The sequence below is a fragment of the Trachurus japonicus genome, chromosome 5, assembly GCF_045865225.1.
Source record: "Trachurus japonicus isolate A0001 chromosome 5, Traja_1.0".
Classification (NCBI taxonomy): domain Eukaryota; kingdom Metazoa; phylum Chordata; class Actinopteri; order Carangiformes; family Carangidae; genus Trachurus; species Trachurus japonicus.
The window spans coordinates 14024779-14046303 of record NC_140911.1 but is presented as its reverse complement, the minus strand read 5'-3'; the positions used below and the strand labels follow the sequence as shown (position 1 = coordinate 14046303).

Sequence of the window (21525 nt, the reverse complement as noted above, 5' to 3'; positions counted from 1 at the left end):
TTTGGACAATAAAGACAATTTGTTCAGTGCCCTCAACAGCACTTCAATAAATAATACAAGCAGCTCTGAAATTGCATTGTTATTGAATACAAGCTCGGGGCAATTCCTGGATTACCCTTTTACCCCATGTATCAGTTCACATTACACACAGATGGGGAGTATTTACTGTGGAGGAGCTTTATGGGATTTAATCATCATTTGAACTTTTGACTTTCAGTAATTATCCACTAATCTGCCCATTATATGTAATAAAGGCTGTGACAGTGTTTTTATGATTTCACGTGACTATTGCGTTTCACGGCAGGGTAATCACTGAGGTGGTGATCCTTTACACTGTTGCTATTATTTTCTCAACAACATGCTATGTATATAAAAAATACTTAACACCATGGAAAAGACTGTGTGGCATGAAACAATGCTAATGCTAATTTTAATGTTGGTGTCTATGAGATGCATTCACTATGTATATGTTAAAAAGCTGATAATGTCTCAGCATTTTGTTCTGTTTGCAGCTTTACGACTGTTGAAGGAGATAATAAATATAACTGTAGCTTTCTGGATAAAAAGCAGGTGTCTCCAAATTTTGTTCATCAGACCAATGCAGAATGAGGCATGGAAGTGGCTGCAGATGAATGGGGAGTTGAGGTCAAACACGGAACCACCTGGATCTGAAGAGGCCGATGCTTCACTCCCTGACCTGGCAGTGCTGGGCAGCGTCCAGAGAGAAGAGAAGCTCTTTGAGTTGTCTAATATTGGCCCATCTGCCTGCCTCCCCTGGGTCTCCTGCTACCTTTGCCCCGCCATGTGTTCCCCCATAGCCTACATTCCTAAATTGGTGGCAGCTGAGCCCACATCCAGCATCTGTCTGTGCTAGATACGTCGGTCCGCGCTGGCTCACTCACAAATACTGAGAGGATATTCTTGCACTCCAGGCTTCCCACACTTCTCCAGTAAATTATCACCTCCCCAGAAAGAAAGCATCACGCTGCCTGAGAGTTTGGATGACACAACATCAAGGGCTGCGCCTAGACAGTTGACATTGCTGTGTAATCATCATTACCCTCACTGCCTCTCAAGTAGGGTCACAAGGAAGTCAGTGCTCAAGTATCATACAATAAATTCTGTGTAAATGCTTGAATGTTAAAACTGCCTCTTCTCTGAAGAAGTCTAAGTTTTAGCGCCTGACAAGCTCTAAAGATTTGGAAACTGACTGTGACATTGAAAGAAAGGATGTGTAATATAACCAATATGATTTATATGGGGGTCTCTTAAGAATAAGAAAATATACAGAGTATGATCCCCCCCATTAAACCAAGAAAAATGTATTGACTACATTTTAACCTAAAATCTTGTGTTTTGTCTGCCACAGGATACAACAAGATGGATGAGGCATCAGAGGCAAATACTGACACAGAATTGTAACCCGCACTTTATAGTTTGGTAAAAGCACTTCAATCAGTCCATTGGATAAGTTCAGCTTGTGTCCAATCATTTCCCTAGTAATTTTCTACAATCAAATGTAATTTTTGTTAATACTAGTGGGGCCATTTCTTTTTAACAGCCTTCCTAGAAACTGACTTTCAATTGACATGTGACGTGAACTTCCTTCTGGCATTTTTTCCCACATGCACATGAAGAAATTAAGACTTCACAGGCCTTTTTTCAATGTAAGTTATTCTAACACAAATAATTCATTACTTTTCATTAATAATTTCCAGTGGCACAGCGATGGTCTAGAGGTTCACTATGAGTTCATGCAAATGTGTGTTAACCCAACCAAACAAAATCTGATGCTGGCGAGTCATTATGTGGTCACACCCAGAATGGTCTTAGTCTGCAATGTTCAACACACTGTGTTGATGATGCAGATAAAAAACAAAGGAAAATAGTTGTTACCGACATATACTTGATATGAGTATGAAACATTATCTAAAATAGAAAGGATTGTTTTTTTGTGGAGGCCTCCTTGTCTATGCCTCTGCATTGGTGACAGCCATTACTGGAGCCATAATGTTTTCAAGTTATCCATTCTTACATCCTTTTCTCCTGAACGTAATATCACTTTAACGCCTTCAGAGAATTTCATCAATTTGGATAAAGTGATTCGATTTTGGTTTGGCAAAGGTCAAAGGTCATCAGATTTCTGTGGTCACAGGTCAAAAGGTCAAGTTCACTATTACCTCACAAAACACATGCATGTCTAATACCATAATGATGATGAATTGACAACATTTTATGTCCAAATAGTCAAAGTCAACTGCACTGACCATTATTCAGTGCTGTAACTCAGGAGCAGAAATAGAGATATGACCACATTAGCTGCAATTTGATTGGATGGTGGAGTTTCTATGTGTGACAGTTGAGGTTCCTGTCACTATGCCTCCAATTGATCATATGCCCTGGCTACTTGGCCAAGGGGATGTCCCTTTGGGTGACTGGCAAGCGTGCATGACTGTTACCCGGGAGGTGTGGGTTCAATCCCCGCCCGGGCCTTCTTCACCTTGCCACAAATGCAACTGGTGTGGCCTTACTAGCAGCACACCCTGCATTGAAGGGCCTTTTTACTCCTGTGACCCACTCTGTCTCTGCCAAGATGTTTCTGGATAACTGTAGAAGACAAGGACTGCATTTTGGTACCTTTTTTTTTTTATAAAGACAGTTTCAACAGGTAAAACTCCAGATAACAACACAAACACAAAGCTGAGAGATTTCTAGACAGCAAAAACCTGAGATCAAACACATATTCAGAATTTTGTTTTAAATATTATATTTACTTCATATTTAATTATGCTTTTCTAAAGGTGAAATTGATATTTTCTATGACCAAAGTATGAGTTACCCAGTGTTTGTACCCAAATATACAATGAAAATGAAGTGCATACACAGCACTGTTTTCCATTTCTTATAAGGTGGGAACATTGATATTACGCATCACTTGAGAAATATAGCAGCCTGGCAGGCACTAGTCCATGATTTAGCTCTACAGATGTTCTTCAATGCCACATGTATATTCAGCATGCCAAAGCAGGACAAGTCTCAAAAAAAGGCTTGCTGCATTTCTTTCACCCACACTTTTTTTTTTTTTTTTTTTTTCAAAAGTTGCTGCTCAGGGAAAAAAAGTGTTGATGAATGAAGTTCTCATACAAAGTGAGTTGCTGACAGCTCCGGAGACCTGGGGGACCAATTCATTTGCAGCGCGAGTGCGATATGTTGAGATCAGTCCCTCAGATGTCCCAGATGCCTGAGCGCTTTGAAAGAGTCACAAGGCCTGTGTCGGCACCAGAAATTCTGCAGCACTCTAAATGAATTGGTGCTTGGAGTGTAGAGCCCTCACAGCCACTGCAACACAAGACTTCTCTTTATAAATCAGACATCCCCCACCTTAATTCTCACTTGTAATTTCTAATGTAGACTACGGAAGGCCAAGGAAGTGACTTTACATTTCTGTCTATTGAAGAAAACCGATTGTAATATCTCCTGCTTTATCAAGGAATGTGAAGTCATCTGGCACAAGGCAAACAGCATGCAGACGTTTTATCACTCCTACACTGTGAAATGATAATTGGATCCACGGGTTTCCTCTGCTTTTGTGATGTCTGCCTTGCAGCAGGTTTTTCAGCAACATGGGAAGACATTCATATTGCAGGGGAAGGAGTCCATTTGTCCTCTAACATTTGTTCAATAGTAACTCTGATTTAGATGAAAAACCATCAGGGTCCTTTTTCTTAAAACCTTTCACATCATTGTATCCCTTAAAAAATCCACCTTGTGCTTTAAGTCATTCACCTTCCCCCTTTTTTATTCATCGCCAAACAAATGGTGATGTCCGTAGTACGGCTCTCTTCTATTGCCATGCTGTGAATTCCATTAGAGGTGCAGACACACAATAGGAGCAATTTTTAAGTCTTTGACATTGCCGTCGTAATGGACTGAGGTCATGGGCTGATATGTCAAGTATAATTCAGGAGAAGACTGGTTGAATACATGTGACTACTATATGGCTTTCACATTATAGGCAAATCCTTTCACCTCTATCCTTAGCCCTGCTGCGGGGGTGTCACATTAGTGTTTACCTGAATACATCATTGTCAAATTAATTATGGTACCCAGGTGATTCAAAACACACAAACAATGTGTGTGCGTGTGAGTGTATGCGTCTGTGTGTGACATTAATATTGGCTAAGTTGAGTATATGCAAGGTGCTCCTGATACTATGAACCAAATGAACCAAATAAATAAATAAATAAAATAAATACTTGAGATGATGTGTGATGATGATGACTAATTGACATGCCCGAAATGAACCAAATAAATAAATAAATAAATAAATAAATACTGCAAAGCTGGTAAATACAAAAATAATGAGCAGGTACAATTGGTCTTGTAAGCGTGAGCACTGGTTTAGTTGATAAGACTGAAGTAGACAAATGTATTTGCTGTTCTAAGAATGTTATATTGGACCTGTCTTATGTGTTTATACTGTATATTTATTTTGTTTGTTTGTTTATTAGAACAAATACAAATTAGATCATTGTAACGCCACTGAGAATTTAATTGAAAACCAAATTTCAAGTTCTATTATGATGTCATGCAATGACGGCACCCCATCACCAACAAATAAAACCTTCATTCTGATCCATTAAACTTAATCAGCACATTAGCACCAGATTGAGATGAGAAGATGGATATCAATATCATTGCTATGTCTCGGGTAGCCTGCAGAGCTGGAGTTGGGTTTTAGCCTAGCTTAGCAAAAGAATGGAAACAGTGAGAAGTATAAACCTGTATATTTATGTGTAAAGTATATACGTATATATAAAAAACAAACATAGATGGGTGACTTTAATTTATGTATTTTTTGGAACATACATTTTTACTATGGGTTTTTCAAATATATAGACTTATATTGCCATATATCCAGAAGATAATATAACAATACTGTATATCTTACATCTATATACATAAACTGCAACATCAGTTTTGATCTATTCCATATATTATGTAAAAAAAAAAGAAAAAAAAGAAAAAGAGAGAGAAGCAAATCAACCACTCTACCTCATGTTGACAAAAGATCGATAGGTGTAGTGATTGCTGCTCTTTTAGCCATAGAAAAAGACAGGGACACTTCAAAACCCGGAATAGTTATTTGGGAGTGTGTGATGTGGAGCAGGTGCTGTAAAAAAAAAAAAAAAAAATCCTAATGCAAAAAGTCACTATCAATGTGCAACATCAAATGTGAAATTTAAGAAGCCTTGGTTGGAAACACCTGATGTAACATGTGCAACTCCAGTATAAAAGTTCTTTCATATCCACTGGGTCGGTGCACACATAAAGCTAAATGCTATGATAATAAGAGCATGGGAAGTTATATGCATCAAAGACTCATTATTGCACCAAGGCTGTTAGTATTTGGATTGTTTTTGTTTTCTTTAATACATGAATAATTAACTGCTACTAAAGGGAAGTGATAGTGGTAGGAGCCTGCTCAGCTCAAATCAGCTCAGCTCAAATCAGCTTCACCTCATGTATTTAGAACTTCATAGCCCAGCTGGCTCATAAGGAAAATCTTTAAATATGTCCAGACACCTGTCAACTTACTCTAATCACAGTGTTAATGATTAGAATACTTGAGATGCTCAAGCACTTATAATAAACATTCATTATGTATTAACACTGTGAAAGTAGTGCTCAGCCAACAGAGAAATGCAAAATTGAACCAAAATGAGCCATCAGGACTTCCGTTACTTAGTGATGTTACAGCAACGGAGTCCTAACTCTGAGCTATGCCTCAAGCAACACTCACCTGGACCCACCATCTTTAAGTGAACTTTTATATTTTTATTTGATTACACAGAAAACAGAAAGCCAGAACAGGGGGTTCAGAGACTCTCTTCTAATTGGCTCTCTCCCATTGTTACTGGAGCTCCTGATGAGATGTAAAGCTAAACATATGGTTAATAGAGCAATGCCGCTCTTGTTATAAACTAATGTAAGCATTAACAGCTGTTAGCCCACCAGTCAAAAAGAAACATCACAAGCTCAGAATCAAACATTCTTCAATGCACCAACAGCTGTGGAAAGCAACACAATGTTAAGTCAATCACATCTTTCACATCAGGCTGGCATGCTTACTAGTAAGCCCTGGCCTGTCCCGCTTTCTAATAGTCACTGCTGCCTCCATTGTACCCTGAATACATACACCCCTGATGAAAATGGGTATTAGAACCTTATGTTATAAATGCAACTCTGGCTGGAGCTTTTGTCAAGCAACAATCACCACCAAGTCCAAGCAAGAAACCCCATTCTACAGCAAAGAAAACAAATAACCCCTATGAAACAAAATAATTTTTGAGAGGATATCACTTTTAACAAGATGAGTCAATAACAAGAGCATAGAGGGGGAAAAACACACAAAAACTATATAGCTGTAAATCCTTTTCAAACTGATATCCTATTAATGAACAACGGATGTTCAAACCAAATTTATTTTATTTTATTTTTTACTATTCTTAGCGTGCATAGCTTCATAGCTGACTATGACTATAAAAATAAAGGAATGTATATAGCACATTTTGTACACTTTGTGCTTTATCATTAGATTGAGAAACAAACAAACAAAAAAAAGATGCAGTCAAGAAAGATAATGCTATAAACAGAAGCAATATTGCTGTTGAGTAGCTGTGTGAGTGTGCCTACAGATGGACAGAGGAAAAATGAATTATTATTATTATGCTGCAGCAGTGGTTCTGTAACTCTGAGGTTATTTTTGCTTCTTTTCTCCTCTGTGAAAACTTGTCACTGCAAGAATCTGTTGTACTGTAACTGCCGTGAATGAAAAGTAGCCCACATCCAGTTTGTTATCCAACATGCAGCCTAAGCGCCACCATTCAACAGGACACCTATGGGGTGGTGGATGCTGAATGCTTAACGGAAAAAAACTAAACAAAAAGAATCTTAAAAACCGATCTCTTAATGCCAGGAATCTGAAATGTACCTTCTTACCTCTACTCTTTAAAACTTTTGTGGTTCAACTTTTCACTGTCTTTGACAAGCTCTGCAGTGTGTAAACATTGACATAGTGTAGGCTACCTGGAATTTTGCTGTCAGTGATCTTGAAGAACTATGTGGCTGCTACTGTGAACAAGGACTAAGACCTCCTCAGCATCAATCCTCCACTGGCCAAACACAACATCTGCATTTCAATTTTGATCTTGGTGAATGATACCAGGCTATAGCCACAAGGCATGCTAGCCTCTTTATATTGTAGTTTATAGTTAGCTGAATAATTCAGTGAATGCAAAATGAAGCTGATCATTACGTATCAGAGTATTGGGACAGAAAGACTATCACCTGCAAATATTGAAATGCTGGATAGTTTGTGTTTATTTGCCAATGCACCAACTTTACTTTAGTACGTTATGTATGAATGATAAGTGGGAGTGTGCCTCCGTGTGTTTAACTCAGCTTTTGACTGAATTCAGACCTCAGCAATATTTACAGCTTGCATATTTGTCTTAGTGTCAATTTGCACCATGAATCAACCCAATTTGCTTCATCCTCAGAAGATACAGAGTTGAGAAATGTGTTTAACTGCTCATACCATGTGTTCCCCTCAGCAAACACATTTTAAAGCATGTTGTACCACTATGGATGTCATGAAATCTAGGGTTTTCCCAGCTAGGCACCTTATGAAGGAGCTTGGACACCTGGCTGTTAGCTGTTACAAAGTCTGTCAAGAGCCTTCAAAGGGATAGTTCACCCAAAATTTAAATTTCACTCATTATCTACTCACCCTCATGTCGACTAAGGGCTGGGAGAAGTTTCAGAGTTATCCACGGCTTCTCTGAGTTACATTAACAGTTGAAATTAAATAAGTCTGTATTTCAAGCTTGTTTGTAGCGGAAGCTCCTCTTCCCGGTTCGTCCAATTTGGAAGAACCAGGGTCTGTCCTCTTCCGGGAAGAGGAGCCTCGGCTACAAAACAAGCTTGAAATATAGACTTATTTACTTTTTTTCGGAAGAATTTCGCATTTTGGGGCTTCAATGCAAGACGGACATTACATACGAGCAGCATGGAGGTATTTTGATGTTTTTTGGTGTGTCTTTTTGTTACAAAGACAGTTGCTATCCATTTGCAACCGTTATATGGACATGCACTGCTACGCCGAGACCCCCTGTAACTCAGAGAAGCCACGGATAACTCTGAAACTTCTCCCAGCCCTTAGTCGACATGAGTAGTAGAGTAGATAATGAGTGAAATTTCAATTTTTGGTGAACTATCCCTTTAAAATGACACGCTGCTTGTAAATTGAGTCAGCAAGGTCTGGAAAAAAAATATTATCAGTCAACCATTCTGGAAGTGTTTTTTTTTTTTTTTTAAATAGCTATGACTGTGTGATTAAGAACCACAAGCTAACAACCACAAATTTCATACAAGGAAGATGACATAAGTATGAAATAGAACAGATTCCCATGTCAGTCACAATACACATCCATGTTGAAAGGTAAATTGTGTTTTTTTTGAATTGATGACTTGATTTAAAGCAGAAGTACGTGGTCCGGTCGTTTTCGCTAATGCTGCGTTCCAGGCAGGCTTTTGAAATCGTAAATTACAGCTTCAAGTCACAACTTACGACTTTGTAGCGTTCCAGGCAACCCACTCGTGTTTTTCCGACCTGTTTTACCTGTGAAAGTCACTATAACGGCTTCACGGTCGGAAAAATACGAGTTTCCTTGAACGCACCATAACAGTCCTCGTCCCTACGTCGCCACATTCACGGTGTCCCTTGGCTGCACACACAGCCCTGCCTCGGCTCAGAGCAGAGCAGAGTGACTGACAGACCCGTGTTTCAGTCCAAACACTCTATGTAAGTGATTGCTGTCGGAAGATATAACTATTTAAGACTTATATTAACACAAATATATCACTTACTTCTGCTTTAATATATGACTTTAATGCAATTATAGGTTTTACTATAACACAGACTTGAAAATTCCGGACAAATCCTTCTAGTTCTACTTTTCTCTACAAAGCTTTAATGTGTGTCTCTAACTGTGTGTACAGCTTGTCAGAGAGGAGCAATTATCATGTTGGAGAATTATCCTCGGTAAGTAGCTTCCCCCAACATTGATTGCATGTGTCGAGACACATCCAGCTGCTCACATTGTTGAAAATGTCCCGTGCAGCTATCAGAGGGTCCACTCTGAACACCTGAAGGTCCTACATGTTGAAACCGAAGCCTGTGACTTCAGCAGATAAAGCAAACCTGGCTGAGTGATGAGAGGGTATTTGAGGCAGATGTGACCCACGCAGTGAGAACCCTCGCAGTGACACTCTTCACTCCATACTATCAACCATCAGACATGATTACAGCTCTCGCTCCTTGATCCAGCGCCTGTCTGAGCCCACTCTTTTGATTTCTCATGATTCTCTCCTGCAGCTAAAGTAATCAAACAAGATGCTCAACTCAGACAGAGACTTGACCCTGGTGCGACATTTGTTAAAGTCATACTCTGAGTGGGAACAATCTGTCAAACATCTGCCATTTTATTCAGAGTGAACTGGGATGTTTCTCCAGGTACTGCTTTCCCTCCACTCATATCTTACTGCAGACAGGAGATGAAGACAGGGATTTAGTTGGTCATCCATGGGGGCTCTCCATGCAGTGCAGAAGGCATCAAACACATTAATAATATTCTGTCACTGATGGCTGTGACCAGACAGGTAGTCAGACCATTACTAGAAGTAGGAAAGTAAAGCAATTTAATGACATCAAAAAACACCAATTAACAATTCTTACCATGCACTGGCTGAAGTTTTACAAAACGTTGTGACTGTTCTGATCATGGTCCTTCTAATGTTAATTCCCGAACAGCATCATGTTTGTGTTTTGAATGGCAGTATACTGGAATTGACAGAGTAAGGATTGTTAACATTCATGTTTACAGAATATTGGATCAGCAGGATTGGTAGATATCAAATATGCAACCAGAATACAGTAATCTGATTATAAAAAAGTCATTACAATTATGATGCATTTTCTTCTTCAAGGGACACTCCATCAACTTACATTATTAAAAGTAATAATAATAAGTGTTTTGATCAGACAGAGCACTGCTGTGTCCACTTGATACAATGTTGTCTGTGGTCCTGGATTCAACTTAGAGAGGTAACTCTGGTGACGTTGCAGTGTTAACACCAAAAAATTAAACAGAAATCTGCTTTAAAGTCCACAGTTAGAAAGATCCTAAAGTTTCTGGTGAAAGACGCTATTGAGTTGCATTAAGAAAAATTTGTGATCCACTTTTGTTTTGGAGCCTGACCAGGGACCCATGCTGAGGGATGACAGTCAGGATATCATGGCTTCTGCTGCAACAGTCTTTCTTTGAGTATGTCAAATCTTTCAACTTCATGGAGATGCAACACTAAATCACTGGAGTTTTCCCCTTTTAAAGGCTTGTTTGGCTTCTTGAGAAACATGCTCATGTGCTTTCTTGCAAGGAGTAGATCAATACCACTCTGTCAGGGGTAAGAGCTTAATGTGATGCAACAGCTAGCAGCCAATTAGCATAACTTAATCACTGATTAACTTGTGACATCTTATTATAAATACAGAAGAAAAAAGTTATTTTTTGCTATATTTTTTTTAAAAACATGTTAATCAGTGAATTTCAGAGGGGTAGGGAGGAGAACATTGTTCCCTTTAGCCAGATTAGCTATTTCCCAGTATTTATGCTAAAATAATCTAACCTGCTGCTGGACTTTATCAATCTTCTTTTCTTACTCTTACAATAAAACATTAATTGTGTTTTCCAAAATACCAAACTGTCCCTCTCAAGTTTATATGGCCACTTGTAAAAACTAAAACCTTCTGTGGGGACTAAATCTGAGAAAATGTCACCATTTGAAACAGTACCTCTAATAAACTGGAATACATTGTAATTATACTTACAACATACTTTACTATACTTTTAATTCAAGGCGCTTTGAATATTTTGATAAAAATGTGGATTATTGATTTACACTACAAGATCTTATTACAGTAAAATCAGGAAAATAGTGTAAAATGTCCAATCTAAATGTTCATAACAAGGCATACCAACTAAATTATATTTTCTTCTAGCATCACAGGGCAATTCAAATATCAATGTTTATGATATGAAATGATATGTCAAATTCCTTGTTATTTTGTCAGGTATAAAACCACTGAGAAAAATAAGTTAATAAGCAACTTTTATACACATCGTACATCATATTTAATGAATCCATTTCAGATATAAAAGGTCAGTAATATTTGCTCCACTTGAAAAATATCAGCTTGATATCCCCACTCATGTGTGGTCTGCTACAAGATGACATCAGAGGCAAAGCTGCATGTAAACCATGTGCAATAGGGAGTGAATGAAATGTTCCTAACATTTTGCACAAACAGTACTGCAGCTGAAGTAATGGAAGAGGGAAACAAAGAAAAGAAAATCCAAGCTCTCTAAATGTTTGCGTAATAATAATTATAAAAAAAAGACACTCCACACTTAGAATATACACTATATATACACATTATTTAGTAATGGTCATTCATTTGCAACTTGACAAAACAGAGCTTCATAAAATGAGAATGGCAGTGTGCAGTTGGCAATGACGCATTACATTTGACACAAATCTTGTGCTCGGTATGGATAATGTCTGTTTCCTCTTTCATTTGTTCCTCCCAGCAGGTTTAATGAAAACGGTGTCCAGGGGAGGACGGATGGCGGCTCCGCTCCTCATGCTGGGGTCTGAATGGTGGCTTTGATCTCGGCGGACACTCTCTTCTCCTTTCGCCCCGCATACTCGCCGATAAAAGAACCGTCCTCGTTGAACTGAACGTCCTCGTCGCCATAGTCCACCAGACTGTCCCCGCTGTCCCCCGCTTTGATCTCTCTGCTCAGCGAGTGTTGGCTGCCCTTCAGTGGCTTCTCGTCGTTGTCGCTGCAAGAGAGGCACAGTGGATTTAGAATCACCTCATTTCACTCATGGCTTCACTCTACGGCTTATTGGAGAGGACGGGCGTGCAGGCTTCAGCAATCACTGCCTGTGCGATGAGACTGTGTGACTGGTGTTGGTGTTTACTTCTGGATGACCAATGGGAAATAATCACACAGTTGCACATGTTGAGACGATATTAATCACTTTGCTGTACATATGTGAATACAGTACATTTGACAAAGTGATGACTAGGACAGAAGTGAGACACTGAACAGGACATTAAACCGGTGCTGATGTTCAGGCTGCACATGCTGTGGCTCTGTAATTTAACTGCACTTTAACTGTGAGGCTATTAAATGGTCTGTACTTTTATTTGATTTGGTTCATAAGTAACTTACTTTCTCGATACAGCATTAAGAGCTTCCTGTCAGTCAGGAGTCGGCTGTGCCAGTTGTTGTTAAATTGTAACTGAGCCTAATTATAATGAGTGATTACTAAGTGCAAATTTACACCCCACTAAATCAGAGGACAGGGAACAACAAAGGACAGAGGATGGAGATCATCAACTAACAACTCCAGCACAGCCACAACCACTACAGCACCAATCAAGGGACTATCTACCTACATTTAAACAGACTGCAACACACAAACTACTGGGAATGAGTTATTACTAATTATCTACACTCAGCAACTAATAGCTAACAAAACTAGTCCAAGCTTTCCATGTATAACCCCTTTATATTGCAGGTTAAAAATAAATACCTAATACTACTATTACTACTGTACTTCACCTTCACCTAACCCAACACATCACATCTAAATTGATACAATAGATACAATTCTGCTGAAATTAATAACTTAAAGCACAAAAAAATAAAATAAAGTTGATTAGCTAAGCGCAAAAGTCCAACTTATTCTAAATAAACAGTGTAAGGTCATCAGTAAAAAAGTCAGGGCAAGATGTGTGACAAACACTGTGCCTGTGACTGCCCACTGTTTCCACTGGCTCTAACCACAGTAGCCTACTGTGTCAAAGTGTAAGTGAAATCATGCAGCCTCTCTGTGACTGAGAACACACATACTTCTCCATGTAGACATGCCGGTATAAAACAAAATACATACAATTACAAAGGACCAGTTAAAGGACAAGTTCAACATTTTCAGAAGTAGGTATGAATCAGTTTTATTTGGAGTTATGTCACAATTTTTTGGCTGGGGACTGTGACTTCCTGCATCTCCTCTTGTCATCTCTGTGAGGTTGCCAGGCAACAAGCAGAGATCCCAGCCACGAAAAAGTAGCTGTTTCCAGTCTTTGTGCTGAGCTAAGCTAACCTGACCTGCTGAACGGACAGATGATGATGAGCTTGGCGTCAGTGCTCGAATCAAATTCTCAGCAACAACACAAAGAGGCATATTTCTCAAAATGTTGAACTGTTCCTTTAAGTTTTAATGAACTCTCTGTCCCCCTGAAAGTGACACTGCTACAGATGTTTCTGAGCGATTGGTTTTTACTAGCTAGGAAGTTGTCACGTAATTTGGCGTTTTAATGGTGTGACCTGATTACTACAGTAGTTACTACGGACTCAGGAAGTGCTTACCACTCACACTCAGTGACAGATTTAAGATCAGCTGGTGCGAGCAGCATTTAAGAAGTCAGCCTGACAAAACATAAACCCCAGCACACCGAGCCTCTTTTAACCTCATCATATCAGCGTTGTGGTGTGTAGATCCCACTGATCGGGGGATTAGACGGGGACTCCTACTGCAGTGGACTGATATGAATTGGACAACTACAGGATTAATGAAACGTGCCCAGATATTACTGCCCTGGAGATGAGCTGCTTTCAATTACGCTGATTGGTTTTAGCATCCCGCTGTGTGCCGGGCTGCCTGCGTTTAGCACCATAAGGACAGAAAATGGCCGAATCTGAACGGCACTGCTGATCCGTTTATGATGCACGCGTCTACCACGTTGTCTACCACCAACACAACACCATGTCTAAGTTCACAATGGGCCTATAAGGGGAAGGAGCTAACAATCCGACGACACTCGGGGATGCTACTGCTCTTCATCACATACATTCCAGTTACTCCGTCCATCAAACGGAAGTGTGAGGCTCCACGTGAACCTGACTCGTGTTGGGTTGTCTTTTCAGCAAGAGGAAAAAAGCAGAGAGAATTACTCAGAGAAGAAGATGGAAATGAGCACCAGAAGGAGAAGAAGAAGGAGAAGAAGAAATTCATACGGTGTTGCGCGTGAATTGCAGTGAGGTGGTGAAATAGCGCTCTGAGGGGTTATGCTTACCTGTACTCGCAAAATGTGTCGTCATTCATGCCCTGGGACTCCACGTCTGGGTGAAGGTCTTCTTTCTCTTTTACTGCTCGCAAAATGAAGAGAAGATATCAGTGATTACCTCAGGAGACTCCTGCCAATGAAGATCACTGTGTCCCCTGACTGGTAGCATTGTTTGATTCTCAGTTACTTATTCCCTGCTCTTATTCACCAGATGAAAGTTCAATGCAAGCCAAAGCGAAGATTGCAAAAATTTTTATTGTAGTGTTCATTTTTTATCTTTTTTTTTTCAAATATAAACCTAGTTTTATATAGAACTTTAGCTTTTATTTTCACTGAAATGCTTTTATTTATTTTTTTTACACCAACCTTACATTCACGGTTAAAAAAACACAGTATATATGTGGTGTAACAAAAAAAAAAAAAAAAAAAGGCACATAGCTCAGGCAAATGAAAGAAAATTTTGTCGGAGCTACGGGCGATAATGAGAACTTAATGAGAAAACAAAGGACAGAGCTGTGCCTCGCTCTTTTTCTGCTGATGAGTGAAGCGATGGCTGCCCAGACGACAACCTGATGGCCATTAGCAGTGAATAATAAAGCTGATAAGGATTCTCATGTCCCCAACAGGAGGGATAGCACTGGGACACACCACAGAGCTTATGTCATTGCTCCCCGCGCAGCCACCCCGCGTGCAGCATTTGCATTTTTCGTCTCGCTGTGCGCTGCACTTTGTTTGGATAGCTGCTGGAAAAAGCTGCGTGTCTAAATAATGCAACATTCAAATGCTGGACATACAGTGCAAAAGGCTCATTTTCCTATCAATACAGCAGCCTATTTTATGTATAAATTTGCATTAAAATAATTTTGAGGCTTCGGGGGCAAAAAAAAAATACAACCTATCAGGTTACATACTCCTGCAGTGGCTTCAAGGATGATTGATAATTTCTCTCCTAGCAACAAACAACCAGAATGGAAATATAATGATGCTGCAATTAGTATTCAAGCGAGGTGAAGTGTGTGTGCTTGTGAGTGAGCACCTACCGGAATACTTTCCTCCTTTATTTCTGTTGACAAAGCAGGCGATCAACACAATGAGTGTGAGGAGAGCGATGGCACACATCAGGCCGATAAACCAGCCCTGGGTGGATATTCCTCCGTGGATGCTGGCCAGACCTGAGGAGAACAATACCCAATGACTTTGACATGCCTTGGCCTTTTCATCAGGAGACTTGATTGAATGTTTACATCGACAAAGCCTATCTGATGCAAAGACAGAAGGTGGTAGGGCACGCCGCTGATGGAAACGGTCCAATATTAATATTAAACAGCTAATCCTGCTTGTCTAATTAATCAAGTACGGGACGCTGTACAAATGTAATTCCTCTCAGCGAGTCTAAATCCTAGCGACATCACAAAGAACCACGCTCCGCGGCTTGAGGTGCACTGGTGCACCTGTACTCTGTTCACTGAGAGGTCAATCATTTCTGCCACTATCTTGTTTTAACTTGAGCTATTTCCTACGTATAGCCTCACCTGTGAACCTGGTCGTGATTACATCCTCAAATATACTAGAGCTCTCAACCCTTCTGTTAGGAATAAGACGCACAGTGTACTCAGTCCCAGGTTCAAGCCCGTCAATGATGTGGAAAGTCTTAGAGGTGTTTAAGGCCTCTGAAATCTTCCAGAGACCATCACCTGTGCAGAGGGTGAATGATCATGGTGGGTTAGTACTCATGAGGACTAAACTAGTCTAATCTAATGTAGATATGAAAGAAAAATCACAAAAATCCAAAGTAGCCACAACACAGCCAATGTTATTAGATGTTTCACCTACAGAATCTACTTCAATCACTCAAACAACGTCCAAAAACTAACAAGGAAAAAGGACAACATGAGCTTACGGTTTTTCATATATGCAATATAAAACTCTGTGTGCTCCCCTTCACATATCCAGGTGATATTTGCAAAGCTGTCGCTAACAGCGGAGCTAACGTTCGACAGGGCAGATACTGATGGAAGAAATGAGAGAAGATGAGAAGCGGAGAGAAACATTGAGGAAGGATTAGTAAAGGACTGTAAAGGACAGAAAAGGTCAAGGCCATCATGGAGCAGTTAGGAGTATTGTCACCGTGCAATGAAGGATGTTGCTCTTCACCTTCTACGACAGGGCAGAGCGTGCTCCTCTGTTTCCTAACACTGTTGTAAGGGCGCATCAATTACATCTGACAGAATGTGACACTGGTCGAGCGTAGCAGCACACATGACAAGTAAGGAACGTGGATATGGAGATGAGTTAAGCCTGCAGAGCTAAATTAGCCGCTGCTGCAATCTTAAAGGGTTTAAAATCAAAAGCATGTTTCTGTATGTTCTTATATAACTGTGCTGTAATATAACAGACGGATATGTCCAACACTAATTAATAAGTAGTTTACTTAAGTCTGTAGCCAGGATTTAGGAAAAACTTTTCACTTGACAAAAAAGGCTGGTCAGACAGAATATTCAATTATCATTTTATTTATATTGTTTTATTTATACCGTACAAACCCTCTCCAGATTGGTACGTTACTACTACCCTAGGGTAAAATGTTCCTTTATTACAATATTTCCAACCTTAGAAACAATTGAATTTGAAGATGTTTAGTGAAATAACTATTTTCTTTGATGAAAGAAGATCTACAAATTTCTCATTTTTCCCCAAAACCAAAATACTTTTTTTTAAATAATGAATTTACAATAGAAAAAAAATCCTCACATTTAATGGAAAATGGAACCTGGGGCAATTTTTGCTTGTTAAAACACTAATTATTAGAAGGTAAATAAACAATTAGCTAGATATCAGGCAGAGTTGTCTGCATTATTTAATTAGCAGGAATAACACAGAGGACATGAAGTCATTGTCTTCAATGACAGATATAGTCCTGCTTATTTTTATTTATGGGTTTTAATAACTTTGTTTTCATGTTATTTCCTTTGAAGGCAATTCAAAGCGCCGTCTAACTCCGACATGTAATGTGGCCTTTTGGTAATCGACAGGAGAAAAAAAAAATCTAATAATGTAGTGAATGATGTGCATCATTAGTATGGGAAAAGTATGATTTGACAGCAGCTGTTGAAGCGAGTCAACAAAGCACAATCCACTTCATTTCCCCGTGGCAAACATGCAAATCTTCTGCTGTGTCTCCAGCTCAGGTGCATTATTTGCTCAGGTGATAATTCAGCACACAAGGACACCTGTGTCTGAGCTGCCTGTCCCAACCACTGCAAATGACACTCTCTGACTAATGTTGATGGATTAGTCTGCAACTATGGTAATTCCAATTATTGGAGCTGTGCGATGACTTCAACTGACAAAGGCCCCTGAACTAAAAATATCCCAAGGCAGGCTGCTGCGTTTTGTCACCACACTCCGCAGCTTGCTATTAACTGCTGCAGAAAGCAGCTGCTCACCCAGCAGGACACTGATGCCCTGGAAGACGCCCCTTCAAAGTCAAGAGTTTTTTTTTTTTCTTTTTCTTTTTTTATAAGGAGGGACCAAATATTCTGATATAGGAGCTTTCAACAGCCTCCACTTATCCACTTATCTCAGTGTCCTGTAAATATCACTCTCCCAGTTTGAGCTCACACCTCCCTATCAATGCCCAGGAGGACGTTTCTCCTCGCTCTCAGCTCAGACGCTGCCCTGGGACACACTCTCCTCCCAGGGCTGTATTGCTGTTTACCCACTTGAAGATTTCATGGAAATGTCAGGTGGCTGGTGGGTCAATACGCTGCATTGTACAACGGGACTGAGGCCCAACAAATCAATCACTGACAATTCGACATATTTGTCCCATTCAGGCAGCTCCACTGTTGGATCAGGATAGATCTAGTATCCTAGATTTCCCTGTGGTGCAGCAGAGAAATTAAAACCGGATTTTTCATTAGCATGCATTTGTCATATAACAAACAATGAAATGGAGCTGCTACCTTACACCTCTGCAGTTGTTGCACTGGGAACCCAGAACTTAAACTATCGAGGAAAAATAAGTGAAGTAGCGAATTAGCTTGCACACAGCGATACACAGCTACTTTTGCATCTTTGTTTTTGGGTTGTCAGTTTACTTTGAGCCGACAGTCGGGGAGCTCTACGGGCTGTCATGTCACTGTGAAAATGTTCGAACAAAATATTCAGTGTCTATTGTTTCATGTTTGTTTGTCTCTGCGGTTTGATGCTTGTTGTGTCAAAATGTGCTGCGGCTCCTCTACCTATTGTGGAACGAGTGGGTTTGGTCACTGGGGACTTTCGAGTGCTTGGAGGTGAGGGGGAAGCTGACTTGCCTGAAAAAAAAGACAGTCGTGGTTATCGATTGTGCTCGAACCCCAGGGAGGCGGGGGGTGCTACGTTCTACTGTTAGCATGCATCCTATTTTCAGCTAAAGTCTAATATTAGTCACTACATGGCTATAGTAAAACATAATCTACAAAAACAAACATTTTACATTTGTATACATAAGGTGAGATGGTGGGATTTTAATTTGCCTTTTAAATTAGGTTTAATTTCCTTTTTGTACATCATTAAATGGAAGAGGGACGGATGTGTGGCGTGTCTGATCTTCTTCCTGGGTTTGGCTCTTAAAGCATCATTTATTTCCTCAGCTTGAGTTGGTAGACATGTTCTATGAGTCTGCTGTTGCTAGGATAAAAGTCAATATTCGTTTACAGTCACTAATGAGCCAAGATTAATATGAATTTATAATTAGGTTACTCATTACCATTGCTATTAGCGAGAAAGCCACAAACTTTATCTAAGAAGAAGTTGACATTTTTCTAATGAAAGGAGGCATCAGAGTGCTCTCTGCTGATGGCAAGGGCAAACAGCAGACAAGGTCAATTATCTGCAGAGGAGCACAGTGTTTAGCACTTTTTAATTCTGAACAGGGAAAATAAAATGTGTTCAGCTGGTCGACACTCCAAAGCTGATGATTTATTCAGGCCTAGAGCATCCGCACCCGTACACATTTCTGCATCCAATCCATGCACTTGCTTACTACCCTAATGCTACTGATACCGTGAAACATGTCATAGCAACACACACAATTAGAAATACATAGTATCTGCAGTGCAGTGTCAGATTGTGTGTGCAGGTATGACTGGCCACAGTTTCTACATAAACACAGATCTACATACTGAGACCAACAGTAGGAGCCAAAGTGGAAGCTGCAGGAAAAAAAAAAAAAGAAAATGACAGAAAGGACAAACATTGCATTTCTAAGCAGACGGTAACACGTTCACACACATTTATGACACACACACTTTAATAAAAAGGTAATGCCAGAAGCATTAGTGGTGTAAGTGATAAACGTACTGTTGACTGTAGAGTTATCACACACACATGTAACGTAGCTCTGCACAATTACTATTCAATACATAAAAAATGAGTCTTCCTCCCTGTAATCACTTTGCCGGCTTTTCAGCATGCAAATAAACAACCCCTAAGAGCCAATTAAGTTTCATTCTGTGATTCTTCTCCAGCGCTAAGTAATCACTGGCATATTTTTAGCAACTGCTGTGTGTTTCAACATTAAGTTTTGTATTTTGCCTAACAGAACTTGAACAACACACTTAATTTCTTTAGGTGTGCCACCCTATTATTTCCGCTGACAGTATCTGTTGCTGCGGTCGGATTTTTAATGACACTTGGGTGAAACTGAAACGTCCAGCCCTCCTGTTTCATTTCCCGTCCAATCACTCGTACCGCTGCCCACAATCTCACAGAGACTTGGTTTGAGTTGAGGCCAGCTGAAAGGTACAGTGTGCAGTCCTCCACAAATTACATGTAATCGAAAGAAAAAAAAATTATATAGTGCGAGCTGGCTCATTATGATTACTTACCCAGCAACTCTTTCATGATTATACAATTCAGTATCAAAACCTGCAGTTTCCCTCCTGCTAAAAGCAATTTTCTTTCTTAGCTGATTGTTTCATAGCTTGCGCTCTCTGTCCAATCAATAAGCACTTGCTCTCTCATGACAGTGACAAATGGAAACCTCCACTACACCCATATGAAATTGTTTATCCACAAAAATTACTTACATGGAGATATGAAAAGCTTGGCTGCCCAAGCATATATCATATTCTGCTAGTTCAATGCCATTTTGAAATCGTGAAATGGCTTTGTCACCTTGTTCGCTCAGCTTGAATTCATGCCGAGCCAATTCTGCACCTCAAAGCTCGTCTGTGTTCTCAACATGCTCGCTCACCCATTCAGATACCCACAAGCCCATCCAGACATACACCGCCCAGCCGTTTGCTCTCTGGACCCCTCCAATCACTCACTTGTTTCAAGGGTGGTGGTGCACTCGTCGCTGACGACAGGCCCGCAGCCCACGGTGGTGCAGGAGCGCAGGTAGAACTTGTATTTGCTCACGGGCTCCAGGTCGCGAAGGATCCACTGGGTGATGTCGGGGTTGCTGATGTCCACTGTCTGCAGCGGCCCCACCTCCTCGGTGTCGTTGACTAGATGTAAAGAAATCAAATAAAACCACATCATGTACAATCAAGGGAAAATGAACATTTTACACTGTTTTCTAATTCTTTTTCCTGACAATATTGTTTTTTTTGGGTCCATTGGTGTTGTTTTGTCTCACACAGCACATACAGTATAACTCCCTATGCGCAACCATTACCAGTGATCAGGTGGCTGCAGAAATAACTTAAATGAAAAATCAACACATCCTCAGGCTTCTTCAGTTTCACTCAATAGAATAACAAGAGCATACAGTACATGGGTCACATTACCAATTTTCTCCATGTAATTTTTGGCATTGTTCAAAGCGTTTACCATTTTTCAAAAAAGGAAAACATATTAAAAACATTAAGATAATATTGCTCGTTTAAAAAAATCATACCATTGTTAATATTAGGTACCTTTAGGGTTACACTGGTTTACACAGCGAAACCATGTCATTGTGTGGTGGTTTATTTAGTTTTACGTTATTATGTTATCTGTATATGCATCGGTGGTGATCTCACTCCTTGCCCCTGGGACTTAGGGTTAGTGGGTTTAGGGTTACCTCACACATATAACCCCACCACACATCCAATATACCTGACATGTCTTTGTTGTGATTACAGTAACAGTGGCTGCATTATTTTACAACTGCAGTCAGCCATTAGCTCAGGTGAAATGACAGAAAAACATGTATTTGGCAGCTTTGTTGTTAGCACCACAAGGCACCACTCAGCTATTTCCCCAATATTTTCCCATCACATCAGTTTCAAACCAAA

The 21525-nt window shown here is 39.9% G+C and overlaps 1 protein-coding gene across 11 annotated transcripts in view; it reads right to left on the bottom strand.

Annotated features, from left to right (window-relative positions):
- Positions 1-11539: 11539 nt before the first annotated feature.
- The window catches only part of chl1b (cell adhesion molecule L1-like b), a 62691-nt gene continuing 52705 nt past the window's right edge, over positions 11540-21525 (bottom strand). For 6 of the 11 annotated variants that reach the window (XM_085776451.1, XM_085776453.1, XM_085776452.1 and 3 more), the window contains 6 exons: positions 20575-20754; positions 19426-19455; positions 18505-18576; positions 15301-15432; positions 14270-14342; positions 11540-11967 (listed from right to left, as the gene is read on the bottom strand). In XM_085776451.1, the coding sequence (XP_085632577.1) occupies positions 11763-11967; positions 14270-14342; positions 15301-15432; positions 18505-18576; positions 19426-19455; positions 20575-20754 (692 nt within the window). In that variant the 3' untranslated portion in view covers positions 11540-11762. Of the gene's footprint in view, positions 11968-14269; positions 14343-15300; positions 15433-15792; positions 15955-16160; positions 16269-18504; positions 18577-19425; positions 19456-20574; positions 20755-21525 lie in introns of all 11 variants that reach the window. The other 5 variants (XM_085776457.1, XM_085776459.1, XM_085776458.1 and 2 more) reach the window with 2 other exon arrangements.